Genomic DNA, 17,163 nt, shown 5'->3' with positions numbered 1-17,163 from the left:
GTCCATGTTGCTAAGCTAATGTTAGCATCGTGCTCGCCCAAGTGCACCCGACTGACTGCAGCCGACTCCCCCTTCCCCCACTCAGGCTCCTGGTCGTCGCCAGACTCGCCAGCTCGCAGCGGGCTGGAGCAGCAGGCTAGCGCAGCTGCTGCCACCGCTTCCACTTCTTTCCTTCACTTGACGGAGCTTTTTTTTTTTTTTTGGGGGGGGGGGACAATGTGTCCCAACAATTTGGGGACCCTTCCATGTCGAGCTTGCAGAAGCTAGCCGCGGGTTAGCTGCTCTCTGAGCTATCATCATCTCCGTTGAAGAACTCGCCTCTTCTCTTTTTTTTATTTTTATTTTATTTTTTTAGCCCCCTGTTCAACTCTTGACGTGTGTTGTCGCGTCTGCCTTGAGCGACCCTTCGTGTACGCGTGGAGTTGACAGCAACTTGTGCGGGGTTGTTATTTATTTTTTATTTTTTTGCCGAGTATGTAGGTCAGTGTAGCCGAGAGATGTGGGTCATCGCCGCTTAGCAACACAGCTAACTGCTAACTCAGATCTTTGTTTTGGTTTTGATTTTTTTTTGTTAGCTCATAATAACCCAGCTAAATGTTAGCTCCATAGGAACACGGCTAATTGTTAACTCGTAGTTGCGTTTTTGTTATCTCAGTAACCCAGCTAATTGTTAGCTTCTTAGCAACACGGCTAACTGTTATCTCAGTTACACGGTGTTAGCTCATACTTTCGCATCTTTTTTTGCTTAAAGAGTAACTCAGCTAAATGTTAACTCCTTAGCAACACTGCTAAGTGTTATTACATAGTTTGAATCTTTTTAGCTCATAGTAACTCAGCTAAATGTTATTTCCTTTGCAACACGGCAAACTTAGCTTTTCTTTAATTACATTTTTGTTGTCACCTTATAATAACCCAGCTTTGTTAGCTCCTTATTAACACAGCTACCCCCAAACTTTTTTTAACTGATAGCTCCAAGTACAGCATCAACTATTTCCTATTCATTTACATGAATATATACTTCTATATACCCATTTGAAATATTAGTTTCTCTTTGACTCGACGTTCAGTTCTAGCCACTTACCTTGATCAAAGTATTCATTTTAAAAATAATCCACCGCCTTTAAAAAGTTTTTTAGTTTGATTAAATGTAAGCTGTGTCCCTTGTGGCACTTTGGCGGAGGTGGCGGGTCATGTGCAGCTTGCAGTTGCGACCCCTCTTCGTCTAGCCAGCCCGCAGGAGGCGCAAGAGGAGGCGCAGGGGCAACTCTAAGGATGGCCTTCCATGGCACGGGCCGCCAGACGCTCTGCAGCGACTTGTTCTCCGGTTCCGACTTGGCACACAAGTACTTCTACGTCAACTCGTCTTGCGGGGCCCCCTCGGCCGCCCTCAGCGCCACCCCGTGCGTCAGTGGGCCTCCCGCCGCCCCAGCAGGGACCCCCCGGCACCCCACCGCCCTAGGGGGCAGCGCCGGCGGTGGAGCCGCCGTGCCGCAGCCGTACAGCAACCCGGCCAGCGAGGTGCCCAGCCCGGCCGAGATGGAGCCCGATCGGCCCATCGGATACGGAGCCTTTGGTGTGGTCTGGTAAGGAGGCGTGGCTTCAGCCAGACACAATTGAATCAATTTTCACAGACACTGCATGTAAGGCTTGTTACACACATAAGGGTTTTTCAGTCTTAGAAGATTATTAACCAAGTTCAGCATCCAGTGTTGACTTCATCATGTTCGTCTCTCACATGACATGGTGGTGTGGCAGGTCGGTGACGGACCCTCGAGACGGCCGCAAGGTGGCGCTGAAGAAGATGCCCAACGTCTTCCAGAACCTGGTGTCGTGCAAGCGCGTCTTCCGGGAACTGCGCATGCTGTGCTTCTTCAAACATGACAACGTAACGCATCGCCCTCGCCTTCGTGACGATCACGTCACCGATGATGTCACTGACGGTCGTGGTTGTGTCTCAGGTGCTGTCGGCGTTGGACATTTTGCAGCCGCCGCAGATCGACTGTTTCGAGGAGATGTATCCTTGTTCACGCTCCTTGTTTGTTCAGCGCATTGTAGGCGCACAACTTCTTTCTATTAGCTTGCTTTCCTGGGTCACGTTTTAATATCCCAAAGAACAAAAAGGAAACTAATCAATACATTTGGATCTGTTATTATTTGTGATTCTGAAGTTGACTTGTGAGGCCTTGACAGCAAACGCAGCTACGTGATCACCGAGCTAATGCAGAGCGACCTTCACAAGGTCATCGTGTCCCCTCAGCCGCTCACCAGCGACCACATCAAGGTCTTCCTCTATCAGATCCTGCGAGGTGAGTGATAACTAGTCCCCCCCCCCCCCCCCCCCCCACACACACACTCCCCGTTGTTTTGATGCGGCCTCTTGCTGATGTCGTGCGGCTGCTGTGCGCAGGCCTCAAGTATCTCCACTCTGCCGGCATTCTGCACCGCGACATCAAACCCGGGAACCTTCTGGTCAACAGCAACTGCCTGCTCAAGGTCCGTGCGCTTGATTTGACGGAATTTCTCGACCGGAGCAATGATTTCGTGAGCTCTGTCTGTTCTTTGTTGTTTTTTTTGCCACCACTTAAGGAGAAAAGCGCAGCGATATTGAAGTTGTTTTAATGGACTTTTTTTTCTTCTTCAATTTTAGTTTGTTTTGTGGTCTTAATAACCTTGCAAAGCTCTACCCTTTGTAAGCTCCTCTTCTCACATCAAAATAGTTCCCTCGCACCAGAATGACGTCAAAGACCAAGCTAAAGTTATTTTTTCAAATTAAAAATATGTAGCAAAAAATGGTGTATTAGTTTCGCTCTAATCCCCAAAAGAGTCTCAGTGTGCTTCACAAGCTCCCGGTTGACAAAGATTAGCGACGTCCCAAGTCAAAGTACGGCTTTTTCTTTGTCCTGCTCAGATTTGCGATTTTGGTCTGGCGCGCGTGGAGGAGCCCGACCCGTCGCGTCACATGACCCAGGAGGTGGTGACACAGTATTACCGAGCGCCCGAGGTGCTGATGGGCTGCCGCCATTACGGCTCGGCCATCGACGTGTGGTCGGTGGGCTGCATCTTCGCCGAGCTGCTGGGCCGCCGCATCCTCTTCCAGGCGCAGAGTCCCATCCAGCAGGTGAGCGCCCACAAGTCGCTGACGGCGTCCAAAATGTCGGACTCGTGCCGAACCCCATCGATACTCAAGCGGTTGTTCCCATCGGAAACACTGAGAGAAGGCTGATGATCAAGGGGGAGAAAATCATTAAAGTCATACGTGACAGCGAGCGCCCGGACCGGCGCTTTGTGCTGACATGGCTGCTTTAGAGTGCCCAGTTGTCAACACCCTACTCTGTAATGCTTCAAAAAAGTGGGGCATACCAAAACCTAGGTTCTACTGTGTATGTATTTTAAAGCATATCATGATCTTGAATCTCACCTAAGTGTGAAACACCAGTTGAGGCTTACAACCCTAATTCGAAGCCCCACCCCAAAGCCCAGTTTGAAATAGCGTCCCAGGCTTGAAATCCTCTTTTGAAAGCTTCCGTCGGTTGCCTAACGTGCGCTTGGTGTGCGGCTCTCCAGCTGGACCTGATCACGGACCTGCTGGGAACGCCGCCGCTGTCCGCCCTAGCGTCGGCCTGCGAGGGCGCCCGGGCTCACATCCTGCGCGGGCCGCACAAACCCGTACGTCACCTTTTCCTTACCGCCGACTGACTGATATGTGATGATACTGATATGTATCTGTGTTTATGTTGTGTGTGTGTGCGTGTGTGTGTGTGCTTGTGTGAGTCTGGTGTGTATTGTCTGTATGTATGTCGTGTGAGAGGAGTGGGGTTGTGCGTGTCTGTGTGCTCATCTGTGTGCGTTTGTGTGTGGGCCCGTGTTTGTGCGTTTTCAGCCATCGCTGTCGGTGTTGTACATGCTATCGGACGGCGCCACCCACGAGGCGGTGCACCTGCTGTGCCGCATGCTGGTTTTCGACCCGGTGAGTTGACGAGCTCTCCGTAGCGCGCGCGCTTTGGCCGGCGTTGACGACGATCTTCCGGCAGGCCAAGCGCATCTCTGGCGGCGACGCGCTGTCGCACCCGTACCTGGACGAGGGCCGCCTGCGCTACCACACGTGCATGTGCCAGTGCTGCTACTCGGTGCCCAGCGGGCGCGTCTACACCCGAGACTTCGAGCCGGCCGCCGAGCGGCCCTTCAGCCACAGCTACGAGAACAGCCTGCTGTCCGTGTGGCAGGGCAAAGGTACGACGCCCCCACCACCCTAATTGACTTATTTGGCCACGTGTGGGGTGACGTGTACGTCACGTCTTTCCTTTCGTTCATGCGTTTAATGTGTTAAGAAAATCCTCCTGCTTTTTGGGGGACCCCCCCAAGCATCCGCTTGGTAATCCCAAGAAAAGATTTTCCGAGAGGTTTTGCTCCTTGTGCTCCTCCTCAGAGCTGATCCATCGCTTTATCACGGAGCACCAGCAAGGCAAGCGAGTCCCGCTGTGCATCAACCCTCAGAGCGCCGCCTTCAAGACCTTCATCAGGTCAGCACCGCACCCTCGCGTCATCAACCGTGAGCCACACACTCGCTCCTAGCGCTGCAACTAAACATTATTTTAATCATTGATTCATCTGGCCATTAGTTTGTTGATCAAGTGATCAAACGTATTTAAAAATATATATATTTCCAAAGCGCTTTACCTAACCTAAACCTAAATTGATTATGATTCAGTGACTGATTTGGTTCATAACATGTCAGCAAAATGGCTGGACAATTTGAAGTTGAAGTTTTTTTGTTTGTTTGTTTTTGTTTTTTTTAAGCGGTCAGTAGCTGATATTAGTGGTCCTAAGCAGTTGCAAACAGTCACTTGTAGTTGTTAACAGTAGTTAGTGGTCATTGTCTGTTGTTAGCGGCCACTAGCGATCACTGGCAAGCATTAGCAGCCGTTAGCCATAGTTAATAGTCACTTGCAAGCTGTTAGTGGTCAATATCAGCCACTGGTGATCACTAGTAGGTGTTAGCGGTCACTGTCACTGGTTATTAGCAGTAGTTATCTAGAGGTAGTGGTGACGAGCGGTTGCTAGCAGCCATTAGCGGTTGTTACCTGGAGTTAGCTGTCACCAGCTAGCAGTTTGTGGTGGTTAGCCATCCATCTAACCTGCAGCTTTGTCGTCCTCAGATCCACCGCCTGGCACTCGTCCAAGGTGTCCCGCAAGGAGGAGAGATGAGCGGCCGTTTCTCCCTCTTCCTCTTCCTTTTCCTCCTCGCCGCCTCAACCAACCCTGATGTCCACTTTTCCCGCACGTGAATTAAAGCGAGTGGTGGCGACAGGCTCTGCCCACCGCGGCGGCGCCACAGGTGCTGAGGACAGAAAGAAAGAAAAAAAAAAAAAAAAAAGCTGCTCCTGCTGAAAAGGAAAAAAGTTTAGTGAGTAGAAATGTTGATTTTTGTTGGCTTTAGCATTCCACACGCTCCATGTAGCAGAGTGTCGTGTAGCGCCCCCTCCCGGTGTCCACACACTCCTCACACTCGGCAGCAGAGTGTGCTGGGAAATCTTTCCACCGTCATTCCTCTCGCGTGTTTTGTTTTTAGGACAGGAAGTGCAATGTGTGTTCACGCAACAGATGTGTGTGTGTGTGTTTGTTTTTAAGTTATTGCATAAGAATGGGCTGCCGTGATGGCGCCTGAACGTGACGCCCCGCCCACACCCGCCACGACAGCGCCATTCCTCTGCCCTCGTCTCAGCGCTGGTGTTTCCTTTCTCAACACGTCCTGCGAGTGTGGAAAGCCGCTTGAGCATTCCTGACATATCACTTGATATCCAAGTACTAGTAAGCACTCTCCTCACTAGTAAAAAAAAAAAAAAAATCTGTCTTACTACTACTGTTTTTTTCCCCACTACTAGTACCACTTTGGGCCAACTAGTACAAGCTTTGCTATTGAAGACATTTTGCCCACAATGTTCTCTTTTGTGGCCACAAAACTTGTGACATGCTGAAAGAATATATGAAATGGGTTGAAAGTGTGCATAAAATACAAGTTTGTGGCCACCAAATATTAAAACTGTTATCAAAAAAATGTGTACTGAGAAGCTGACCTGGCAGAAAATAGCAGGATAAAACAAAGCAAAATCAAAACAAGCGATGTTTCTTATCATTATTATTATTATTATTATTATTATTATTTCAAGTTATTAAATAAAAGCATAAGCCTAGATTGAAGATGGATTTTTCAGGGAGCCTCTGCCAACAGTGTGTCAATTTTCGACAAAACTCATACGAATTGTGTGCCGCCGCTTCTCACCTGCGTCACGTTTGGGTGCTGTAGTGAAGCGACAGCAAAACCGAGTGCTGGCACTGTAGACAGTCCAGTAGAAACTTTGAGAGGCGTGTGATCGCACGACGGGCGCCCGACGAAACTGCACCCATTGACGAACGACAACCACTTCGATGCGGATTTTGCCTGTTGAATCCAGAGTCTGTTAAGTCTAGATCAGGGGTCGCCAACTCCGGTCCTCGAGGGCACCTGTCCTGCAGGTTTTCCATCTCTCCCTGCTGTGGCACACCTTTTAAAATGATCAGGATCGTTTCTCAAGATCTTGCTGATGAGCCGATCATTTGAATCAGGTGCATTGCAGCAGGCAGAGATGGAAAACCCTGCAGGACAGGTGCCCTCGAGGACCGGAGTTGGCGCCCCTTAGTCTAGATTGATTGTCCTGATAAATTAGGCTGATCTACTGGCCGCCATCTACTGGCCGTTGTGCGTCATTAAATTTGTCGAGCAGCATCAGACCTGTGGAAAAAGGGAATTGACGAGTCTGCTGGTCAATGGTGGCGAATGACTCAAGCAGGATGTCAATGACGTGAAATTAATGCTCAAGGAAGTTTCCGCATGCAAGCAAATGCCGCCGTGGCTCTTCCTGCTGTGATGTCACCACACGGCCTTGAAGGCGCCGCAATATTCCGGAATCTTCCTTTCGCTTGTCCGTGTGCACTTGAGCGGCTTAGATAGGTGATGAAAGACGTTTTTCATCAAGTTTTTTTTGCTTTAAAAGAGACGCCGACGCTAGGACGCCGACGCTAGGACGCCGACGCTAGGACGCCTCGGCGGCGGCGGGCGGCGCGTTTGAGAACGCTCGTGAAGTTGCCGCTTCCGCCGTTCCTTGCCCACTTGCAGGAACTTTAGCCAGGAATCTTTTGGATCTCAGGAAGTTGAAATGCCCGCAGAGGCGCCCAACCAGTGCCAACTTGTCACCTTCCCGTCGCTCCTCACTTCCTGTTTGCTTTTATCTAATCCCTCCTCCCTTTGGTGAGTGTGCGACTTTAATGCGATGCGTCTGCGTGCACGCTTTTATTTATTGTGCACCCGCTGACTCGCTTGAACTTTGATGCAAGCGGAAGGTTCTTGAAGGATATCAAATGCTTTCTGTTTGGTGAAATCGAACCACTGGAATCACTTTTGCTCCGCCCAGCCAAAAAGTCAATTCATTCGGAACCATGTGTATAAAAGGATGTGACAAAATGGCTGCCGTTCCAAATGACTCTTTACAGAGCCCCAGACTTGACATGGGGGAAAAAAATATTACGGCCAATAGAATTGTAACGTGCATGAAATGCTAAATTGTGGCCACGAAATAGGTTACTACAAGTAGTACGTTGATTGAACGTGTTGATTAAAGACAAAGAAAGATTGGATTCAGTAATCCATAAATGACATTGTCAACAACAAAATGAGCTGAACATGAATCTCGTTTAAAAAGGTCAAGACGTCATAAAAACTGTTTTAATGCTAGCCCCTACAAGTGCAGACATCGTTTGCAGTAACCAAAGTCTGTGAAGACTTATTTGTGACCATGAAATTGGTGCACCATGCGTTCGAAATATTCAAGTTTGATTTATTTTGTGATCACAATATAATCTTTTGTGGTCATAAAATGTGTATAATGTGCTACAACATACTAATTTGTGGCTATGAAATTTCAATTTGGTGGCCACAAAGTATGTATAACATGCGCTTGAAATACTCATTTGTGGCCATAAAAAAAACCTCTGTGCACGACATACTAATTAAGCAACATGGATGTGTAGGTAAGCACTTGGGAGTGCACTTTTGCTAGAAACTGCGATTTGAGTTTTCTACCAAAGGTGCGGTTGATTTGCTGACCATCCAACAGTCCACGAATGACATATTTATGGCCGCAATTTAGCATTTTGGGCTTCACAATTGAGTTAATTTCCCCTCCAATCATGTCTGTGGCTGCGTACCTTGTGAAGTAATTATGAAGTGTATTTTTAGCTGGCTAGCGTTAGTTTGTTGACGGAAGGCAAAGCGGCTCGCTGAGGAACACGGTGGAACTTTTTGAACTTTGCCGCACGACTCCCTCAGCTATCATGTTTGTTTACTGGTGTTGATTCAGTATGACGCTCATGTTTTGAAAAAAAAAAAAAAAAAAAGTGTATTAGCTGACTTGTTTGTTTTGACAAATACTTGAAGTTAACGTAGAGAGTGATGATCAATAAAAATGACACTGGAAGACAACTTATGACTTTTTTTTTTTTTTTTTGGTTCAACCAAAACTACAACAGAAAACTACTACACTAACTGAGTTTGACAGCCCTGGCTGAGCATTTAGCATGCATGAAAGCGCTTCAGAGGACGCATGGATGGATTGAATTATTGTGGCATGTCAGATAAGTGCCTTCATTCTACTAAATGGCTCAATTTGAGCTGCCACATGACATGAAGCATCAAGTCAACAAACGACACCAAAACCCTCACATCAGGTCCAAGCTGATTGGCCCGCTTGAGTTGCTTCATGCAAATCTATGCAAATGAGGCACTGATTTGTCACACGGCAGCGCTCTGATTGGCCCAATCGGACTTCCTTCCCGTGCCCCCCCCCCCTCCCCCCCCACAGTGGTCACGACAGGTGGCCACCCTAAGCCGGGCTCACCTGATCCCACACGCACACACATGACATGCAGACATGTTGGGCCTCATGTTCACAGGCGTGCTTTTCTTCCCGGGACTTTTCCTGCTCTCCAGTCGTTCTCTGACGATCCTGATGGGATGGAGCCAGGCCGACGCCGTCATCGTGTCAGCACGGTCAGAACGCGCACACACACACGCACGCAGGTGGCAAAAGTACTCACACTCTTAAGTACGGATAATCCGATGATGTGTTTTGAATCCCAATTTGGCGTTGGGGCGGGAGTTGTTTTTTTTTCAGATGTAGTCCACGTCACGTCCCAAATCCCTAATAGGACGCTCGGTCTGATTATAGTGACCTTTTTAGTCCGCTGCAAGTGGTCCCTTGAGAAACCAGTGACCTGAATTTATTTATTTTGTTTTGACTTCAGGGCAAAAAATTGAGCTAGCTGTGAACTCAAGTCAACGTCACAAAAAGCAACAGTTTGGCAAATAGTGAACATCTGTCCAAAAAGAGGCTCCCAGCAGTTTATCACCACTTCCGTCTGAAGTTTCCACTCATCTAAACATAAAGAAACAACCTCCACTAGCCTAATGCTAACACATAATGGGAAACTGTATTGTTGAGCTAACGAATAGCATCTCTTTTGTGGCCTTTGAGCAATGGATATTTGAACACAAACGATGGAGCAACTTATATCGACAGACAATATCATATTTCTCATAAGTATAGATTCTTTATCCTTTGCACAAAAAAACAGCAATTTTATTTCAGCTTTACTAGAACACAAAAACTGTGCCCAAATTCGTAGGCTGTGTTGTTCAAAGGCCGAATGAAAGCCACATGACGTCATTTGTGCCTGGTTTCCAAATCCATGCGGCCTTTGACGCTAGCCTTCAAATCTGGCCATCATTTCCATGAAGACAGGCCCTAAGTCTTCCGAGATGAAAAAACTAACAAGCCTCTTTAAAAAATATAATAATAGGTTCTTTTGTAAATAACAGATAGCCTTAAATACAGAGACAAGTATGTGCACTCAGTTATTTGCCACTAGTCCACACACACACGTTGCTGCTGACGTCACGCTCGCTCTTGTCCTCCTCAGCGCTGTGTCGTCCGTCCAGGCCGTCATGGCGGCGGCGGCCGGATGCGTCATCACTTCGGCGTGTCGGCGCAACCTCCTGGATGACAGGTGAGGATGTAACAGAGCCAAGTTCATGAAGCGCAGCTGGTGAAGCAGCATGAGGTTTCTCATTTTGTCTGCCTCCAAAAAGTTGAAAAGTTTACAGAAGCGGGAGGTCCGGCGCCTCCTGCTGGTCACGATTCGGAGGTTAGCCTGTCCGATAGGAACGCAGGATCCCCGTTCGAGTCCCGTTGCGCCTCTGGGGTGTCCAGCGACATTGCGTGTGTGTGCCAAGCGTGCATACACGGCATATGCGCGCGCGTTTGTTGCAGTTGCTTATGTAATCTCTCGTCCAATCGATTAGTGTCAACCTGTAAGGTTGCTGGGAAAAGGGGCGTGGCCATTTTGGTGGCTCACCTTTGACCTCACATGCAAATGTCGAACGTTTGATTAGCAAATGAGGCGGCACGACCGCCTCGCAGTGGAAAGGCTCGCGTTTGAATCTGGCCCAGCGTCATGGAGGTTGTCCCCGTGACCTAGTGTGTTTTCCTTTCACATGTTCGCTTGATTAAAGTCCAATCATTTTTCCACTGGTGGGAATGGACGTTTTTCCATATATGGCATTGACGGGCGACCAATATTTGTCAACATGTTCTCTGAAATTGGCTGATGACCAGTCTATTGTTTGTGTACATGTGGCCTGACTTTAGTTGGTGACCAATCCTTTGTTTGTCTATACATTTTCTTCAGTGTTTTTACCCACTTGAGGTTTTGTATAAAACATTTAAAACAAGCTATTAGCTTAATTCTAACTTGATTCAAAACGCCATAGCCGGGCTATCACGTATTAGCACGGACGTGACGGTAATTCCAAATGTGTGCACGTGCGTTTTCTCAGACACTGGCTGACGGACGCCTACATCACGTTCGCCGCGCCCTACTTCGTCTACGACCTGTACGCCATGTTCCTGTGCGACCGGCACAGGCACGAGGTCAAGGGTCACGAGGGCGGCGCGCGGCGGGCGGCCATCTTGGCCTTCGTGCGGCGAGAGAGTTTGATGGTGTTGCATCACGTCTTTATGGTGGTCTTCTGCTTGCCCGCCTCATTGGTAACCGTGGCAGCACTCAAGCCCCGCCCCCGTCGCGTTGACGTCTTCAGCTGTGTGTGTGCGTATGTGCGTGCCAGGTGTGGAGGCGGGGCAAAGGTGACTACTTCCAGGGTGTTTTGTTTCTTGCTGAGCTAAGCACGCCGTTTGTCTGTCTGGCCAAAGTGCTCATACAGGTAAGTGTGTGTGTGTGTGTGTGCTGTAGTGCACGTGTCTTGAGTGTGTACAGTATGTGTGTGCCTGTTGTTGATGATTGATAGGCGTTGTCATCTTCTTGTGGCATTTGCAGTTGAAGCGTGCCGACACGCTGGCGTACAAAGTGAACGGCGCGCTGACGCTCTTGGTCTTCTTGGGTTGCCGCGTGGCACTCTTTCCGTATTTGTACCTGGCCTACAGCAGGTGATGTCATCAACACACTCCCGACTGAAGTTTAACCAAAAACAGAACAGAAAACAACCACGACTTCACCTAAAAAAAAAATGTCTGCTTAGCTTAATGCTAACTAACAATGCAAAACACCATAGACAGGCTAGCAAATAGTGCCAGTGTTGCGGTTTTCTAACGCATCACTTTTTTTGAACACAAACGAAGCAGCAGGACATGTAGACTGACTATCCCAATTCTCACAAGGTAGATATTCTTTCTCCCCAGTGAGGAGTGGCCAATATTACTGCAGGCACACACTGACAAGATCTGTTGAATTCTTTACATTCATTTAATGTCACTTGTGTGTTTTTAAAATGTGTTAAACATTCCCCTGGCTCCTAAAATCCTACATGTCATGGGTTAAAAAAAATGTAAGTCTTTAAAAAGTATAAAAGCTATGATCAGGGAGTATTTGATTAATCAACAATGCAACTATATGGCCCACTCTCCAAAAATCCTTTTGTAGTGATTGGGGGGGGGGGGGCTGGCGGGGTCGAGTGAATGATTCATTCCCGACTCCCAGATCACCGCAAAAGGATTGGGGGTTGACTTTTCTGGAAGTGAGGCGCTCCACCGCATGCTGGCTTGGGAGGGATTTTGAACGCTTCCTCTTTTGCCTCGCAGGTACGCGTCCATCCCCGTTCAACAGGCGGTCCTGGGGGCCCCGTGGCCGTGCACCCTGGGGGCGGGGCTTCTGTGGCCCCTGCAGATCTATTGGTTCTCGCTCATGTGCCGGCGGGCATGGCGCCTCCTCATAGGGAGTGACATGCCATCCTTGAGGAAATGAGGACGAGTCTTACTTTGAAAGGTACGACAGATAATCACGTGACCGGGGTGTGGGGTTGAAGGATTTGATTGACGGGTGTCAGTCAAAAGCACAAAGGGAGGATGGCACTATAAAGGGAGACATTCAAAAATGAAATGTAAAAATTGTTTGTGTTGCCTTTCAAGTCAGTTTTTGTTCTTCTTGGGTGGTTTTCTTCCACACTTCCTGTCCGGCAATGTACGTGGACTTCACGTTGAGTTCGTCATCCAGCAACACAAAGTCTGTCAAGAAAAAGATAAAAAAAAAAAACAAAAAAAAACATAAAACATTGAGTCATTAACAAAAAATATTTTTTTGTAAAACAGTCATCTATCTAAAAGAAATTGATAAAACAACAAGTCCTCAATTTACAGATGAAAATCAATTTATTAATCAATCTATGTTCTGTTTTGCTGTATCGGTTCACATTGATCTAGTCCTCTTTCTATTGATGCACAGTGGATAGAAAAAGTCTACACACCCCTGGCGATATATCCAGCATGTGATATATGTATTGTGACCTATTTATTGATCTATTGATGGATGTGTACGGGTGTTTTGTGGGCTACAAATGTGGAGATTACAAATATGTTGTAGTAAATATGTTTGGATTTTCGATTATACTTCTTGATGGCCTTTTTTTTTTTTCCCGCTCATGGACGAAACCTTTGGCTTTAGATTTGTTTGAACGGTTCCTTTCAGAAGCGACAGTTGCTACCTGATATTTTGCTATAAAATGCTCGCTTGCTCCATTTTCTCGTTTTTAACTGCATGTTGAAAAAAAAAATATTGACGGCCTGAAAATAGACGCGAAAGCAAAGTGACCTGCGTGCGAGCCAAAGTCGAGGGTCCCTTTGTCCTGGCTGATTCCCAAAAGTTGCGCAGGATGCAGCGACGCCGCTTCCAGGGCTTCTTCCAAACGGCAACCTAAGCAACACAAAACTTGGTCAACTTCTTTTCTTCCTTCCTTCCTTCCTTCCTTCCTTCGTGTGTGCGTGCTGACCTGTGGCACGTCTGAAGTGTCTGACGCACATGTCCATGGTGGCTATGCTGCCGCTCAGTGTCTGCGTGCCTGAAAGACAAAAAAAAAAAAGTCACTGGAGCGGCCAGTTCAAGCTTCAAGCCGTTTTTGAAATGGCTGATTTTAAACATGCAAACTTATCCACCAACATATTGACAGAAGAAAAAAAAAATTATTTGAATTAATGTGATATTTGAGTTTTTTTTCATTACAAAACTTGCCCCAAATCTTGTAACAGTCAACTTGAAAAATGGCTTTTAATAATATCCTTATTTATTCTCAATTTCCAAAAGTCACGATATCAATTTCCATTAAACTTTCTTTAGATCATCAAAAATATCAAGCGTGAAACATTGCCAAACTCAAAATGTAGTTTTATTTTTGGTCAAAATTGGCGCACATCTTCAACTTTTCGTTCTTCTTTTTTTTTTTTTTATTTGTTGATTAAAAAAAAAAAAATCATTAAAAAAATAAGAAGGTATGCAATATAAAAAAAAAAAATGTAAATACGAAGTATGATAACCTCACACAACAGTTTTACATTTTTGGGGTCTTTGGTAAAATGAAAATAAAATAATAAAAATAAAAAAACACCCCAAAAAATGTGTTTAAGTTTCTAAAAAAAAAAGTGCGAGGTGGTGCTGCTGTTTTGGGCACTCACCGGCCACATAGACGTGCAGGCCGCAGATCTGCACGTCCTGCTGGCCGAGCTTGTGGCGGCCCGGCGGGAGGCCCATGGCCGCAATGGCGTCCGTCACCAGCACCAAACCTACACGCGCGCACCCACACACACAGTATTATGAAATATTTGATCAAATCACTGAATGAGCGAGTACGCGGGGGTGTGTCCCCTGTCCAGATCTGTCGTGTAAATTCGGCGTTTGCCGACCTTCGGGGTGTGCGCGGTGGGCGATGCGCAGGGCGGCGGGGTTGGTGTGGATGCCGTCGGCGATCATCCCGTAGTAAACGCTGCGTCCCGCCGGGATGTGCTCGCTGGTCAGCAGGCCCACGATGCCCGGGTCCCGATGGTGGAACTGGACGGCACCACAGAAAGTCGCTCGGCAACGTGCTCGTCAACACAAGTTTTTGCAAAAAAAAAAAAATCACAAAATGCCAATCTGGTGCTTTGGGGACGTACGGGCAGCATGGCGTTGAAGAGGTGCGTGATGAAGGAAGCGCCGTGGCGGACGGCCTCCTCCGCTTGCGACAGGTTGGCCACCGAATGTCCCAGCGACACGATGACACCTCGCCGGTGCAGCTCGCTCACCGCCGATCGGCTGCCCTCCAGCTCGGGAGCCAGCGTCACCACGGCCACGTTGTCCAGCCCGCCGTAGACGTCCGTCAAGTCCGCCATGGCCGCGTCGCCGCCCGAGAAGGTGCGCAAGAAGCGCTCGGGGTGCGCGCCCTTCTTCTCGGCGCTGATGAAGGGACCCTCCAGGTGAACCCCTCCACAAAAAAAAAAAATAATACAACACATTCAAACCCAGCTGATACTTTCTGACGGCAACAAAAAAAGGGGGAGCTCACCGAGGACGCCTGCGCCGTGAGGACCGCCATCCTGGACTTTAACCTGAGGCAGGACCTGAAACACGCACGAGCGCGGGAGGCGGGGTCATTAAGACGGCCGCCTGACTGACGCTGATCGTTGGTGTCGTCGTGACCTTGTGGTAGACGTGCGGCGGCGACGTGACCAGCGTGGGACAGAAGGACGTGACGCCGTGTTCCAGGAGCTTCCGGGCCACCAAAGAGATGCCGGCGCCGACGTCGTCGGAGGCCTGAGAGAAGTCCACGCCGTAACCTCCTGCGGGGTGAGTGCAGACGGCCGCCGTCAGTCACACGCAAGCGCAAGAGGAGCAACGGCAAGAGTCGCAAACGCCACCGTTGATCTGCACGTCGATGAAGCCCGGCGCCACGATGGCGCCGCCGCAATCCACCCGCTCGTCGGCGTACGCCTGCTCGTCAAAGAAGAGCTTCTCCGGATCCAGGATCTTCCCTTCGCGTACCCACAGGTCCTCACTACACACACACACAAGAAGTTGGTGATGGGGGGGTGAGCCTAAAATGCTCAAGATCCTTTCGAAGTGAAACTTAGCAGCATTTGTTTGAGCTGGGCGATGACACGATTTGTAGCGACACATTGATTTTATTTTTTTTTTATGTTTAGAACTTTGGCCGTTGACTCTGCGAGCCTCTCATAACGCTGTCCTCTGCTGGTCAGACTTAGACATTGCATCCTATCTTTTTTCCTCTTCATGATTTCCTTTTTCAATATTTGTTGCATATATATCCATTTGCATCTTTCTGTGACACCGCCAGTCTCTCTATTACAATTTCCTGTTGACACTCGAAGCTCAGTGGCCACTTCCTGTTTCCAGCCTCGCGCTGTTGAATAAATCGTTGTGTCTCGTCTTGGCAACAGCATGATGACGATGAAGACACTTAACACCAACTACAGAGGTGCCTTGAGATATGTTGAATTTGTTCCGTGACCTTGCTTGCATCTCAAAACGCACGTATCTCAAATCATGTTTCCCCATTGAAATGAACGGAAATGAAATAAATGCGTTCCAGTCACCCCAAAACATTTTTTTTGCGTGAATTTTCATGCGAAAAATAGCACTCATCCAGGGCTGCAAAAATATCTGTGTCTCCAAATCCAATTGAAACTCAGATGGGCCAAAAATCCCAGGAGAAGTCAACATCCAGTTTGAGCTCTTGGTATATTTTTTGCTCCCAAAAAATCAACGTCAGATGGCGTGCAAATATTTGGTGTTGACTTTTATGCAATGCATACATGCGTCAGTCACCTCTGCAGCCGGTGCTCCCGGAGGATCCTGCAGTTGAGAAGCTGCGTGATGGGTGCATCCGACACCGACTTGTTGGACGGCATCTCGGAAGTCTGAAAAAAAAAAATTCCATACTGTCAACTATGGACTTTCCCGACACATTTTCAAACAACTTTTTGCAACTAAATGACGCATCTGGTCCACCTTTTAGTAAATTATGATTGTTGTTATGATGACTAACGTATGAGAAAGTGAATGTTTGGATCTCGAGTGCGAGGACACAAAAGCAACTATCTTATCACACAGACTTTGCCCCCCCCGTGCTCTTCTTTTTCTTCTTCGTGCATTCCACACGCGCGCAGGAGCCAAAAAGTCCAAAGAAATTAACAGCAAGCCAACAGGCCAAAATGTTTCTTCAAAGTGGCCATTTGATTGCTTTTAGTCGTTTTAACACGTTAAAAGAAGACGAAGACACGCCTAAAGTACTATCAAATAAACCCGCTATCTATGCGGGAATGTCAACTTTGGTGTGATAAATACAAGCAAAAAGTGTGTTTGTCAACGGACTTCCGCTTTGACGCCTTACCCGATCGACTTCCGCACTTCTTCTTTTGTGTCTCCAGTCAGCCAAAAGAGGACGAAATGAAGTGAAATGAAATAAAATCACTTTTTGTTGTGCTCGTTTTTTGCTACTCAGCGAAGACGAAGCAAGTCACGTGATTCGGAAATGGATCCAGTCATGTGACCAAACAGGTCAGCTGACAAAACAATAATAACAACAATTATTTTTGCAGGATTAAAAATGCATATTGACAAGTAATTCCAAGGATGATAAGGCAGTTATGGAAAAAATAAATTAGATTTAAATTGTGTGTCCCCAACCCCCTTAACGCGAATGTAGAGTCGTGTCTCCGCCGGGTCCTAACGCCATCATTTGTATTTCCAAATTGAAGCAGAGGAGGGCGCCAGAACGCAACACGTTTGAACACG

At 47.7% G+C, this 17,163-nt stretch overlaps 3 protein-coding genes across 5 annotated transcripts; 2 read left to right on the top strand and 1 right to left on the bottom strand.

The window, feature by feature from the left end:
- Positions 1-70: 70 nt before the first annotated feature.
- nlk1 (nemo-like kinase, type 1) lies at positions 71-8,515 on the top strand. The gene is made up of 11 exons (XM_086056857.1): positions 71-1,583; positions 1,756-1,885; positions 1,959-2,014; positions 2,200-2,306; positions 2,408-2,493; positions 2,909-3,118; positions 3,565-3,666; positions 3,881-3,967; positions 4,032-4,230; positions 4,427-4,520; positions 5,157-8,515. The coding sequence occupies exons 1-11, from the start codon at positions 1,273-1,275 to the stop codon at positions 5,203-5,205; spliced, it is 1,431 nt and encodes a 476-aa protein (XP_085912983.1). The 5' UTR covers positions 71-1,272; the 3' UTR covers positions 5,206-8,515.
- Positions 8,516-8,908: 393 nt separating this feature from the next.
- Positions 8,909-12,989, top strand: LOC147134155 (ceramide synthase-like). Of its 3 annotated transcripts, XM_086056890.1 has the most exons (7): positions 8,909-9,082; positions 10,012-10,098; positions 10,928-11,138; positions 11,216-11,311; positions 11,425-11,534; positions 12,186-12,369; positions 12,598-12,989. In XM_086056890.1, exons 1-6 carry the CDS (start codon positions 8,964-8,966, stop codon positions 12,346-12,348), a joined length of 786 nt encoding a protein of 261 aa, XP_085913016.1. In that variant the 5' UTR covers positions 8,909-8,963; the 3' UTR covers positions 12,349-12,369; positions 12,598-12,989. The 3 variants fall into 3 exon arrangements, with proteins under 3 accessions (XP_085913016.1, XP_085913015.1, XP_085913017.1); XM_086056889.1 differs by having other exon boundaries at positions 12,186-12,989; XM_086056891.1 differs by lacking the exons at positions 12,186-12,369; positions 12,598-12,989 and having other exon boundaries at positions 11,425-11,538.
- amdhd2 (amidohydrolase domain containing 2) lies at positions 11,838-16,906 on the bottom strand. The gene is made up of 11 exons (XM_086056875.1): positions 16,760-16,906; positions 16,195-16,286; positions 15,267-15,403; positions 15,049-15,188; positions 14,915-14,969; positions 14,526-14,833; positions 14,277-14,421; positions 14,049-14,156; positions 13,370-13,438; positions 13,192-13,293; positions 11,838-12,608 (listed from the first exon to the last, which is right to left on the bottom strand). The coding sequence occupies exons 2-11, from the start codon at positions 16,275-16,277 to the stop codon at positions 12,508-12,510; spliced, it is 1,248 nt and encodes a 415-aa protein (XP_085913001.1). The 5' UTR covers positions 16,278-16,286; positions 16,760-16,906; the 3' UTR covers positions 11,838-12,507.
- Between the last annotated feature and the right edge of the window lie 257 nt (positions 16,907-17,163).

Source organism: Filicampus tigris, chromosome 16, assembly GCF_054856515.1.
Source record: "Filicampus tigris isolate MCC_2025a chromosome 16, RoL_Ftig_1.0, whole genome shotgun sequence".
Lineage (NCBI taxonomy): Eukaryota > Metazoa > Chordata > Actinopteri > Syngnathiformes > Syngnathidae > Filicampus > Filicampus tigris.
This window is presented reverse-complemented; position numbering and strand designations above follow the sequence as displayed.

What these genes read in the sequence shown, in the direction of transcription:
- nlk1 (XM_086056857.1), top strand. Translation starts at nt 1,273, where the DNA reads ATGGCCTTCCATGGCACGGGCCGCCAGACGCTCTGCAGCGACTTGTTC. An exon ending in GCTTCTTCAAACATGACAAC is followed by an intron (nt 1,886 to 1,958) that starts GTAACGCATCGC and finishes GTTGTGTCTCAG; the next exon opens with GTGCTGTCGGCGTTGGACAT. An exon ending in GCCTTCAAGACCTTCATCAG is followed by an intron (nt 4,521 to 5,156) that starts GTCAGCACCGCA and finishes TGTCGTCCTCAG; the next exon opens with ATCCACCGCCTGGCACTCGT.
- LOC147134155 (XM_086056890.1), top strand. Translation starts at nt 8,964, where the DNA reads ATGTTGGGCCTCATGTTCACAGGCGTGCTTTTCTTCCCGGGACTTTTC. An exon ending in TCTGCTTGCCCGCCTCATTG is followed by an intron (nt 11,139 to 11,215) that starts GTAACCGTGGCA and finishes TGTGCGTGCCAG; the next exon opens with GTGTGGAGGCGGGGCAAAGG. An exon ending in TGGCCAAAGTGCTCATACAG is followed by an intron (nt 11,312 to 11,424) that starts GTAAGTGTGTGT and finishes TGGCATTTGCAG; the next exon opens with TTGAAGCGTGCCGACACGCT.
- amdhd2 (XM_086056875.1), bottom strand. Translation starts at nt 16,277, where the DNA reads ATGCCGTCCAACAAGTCGGTGTCGGATGCACCCATCACGCAGCTTCTC. An exon ending in TCTTCAACGCCATGCTGCCC is followed by an intron (nt 14,422 to 14,525) that starts GTACGTCCCCAA and finishes GGTGCCGTCCAG; the next exon opens with TTCCACCATCGGGACCCGGG. An exon ending in ACACTTCAGACGTGCCACAG is followed by an intron (nt 13,294 to 13,369) that starts GTCAGCACGCAC and finishes TGTGTTGCTTAG; the next exon opens with GTTGCCGTTTGGAAGAAGCC.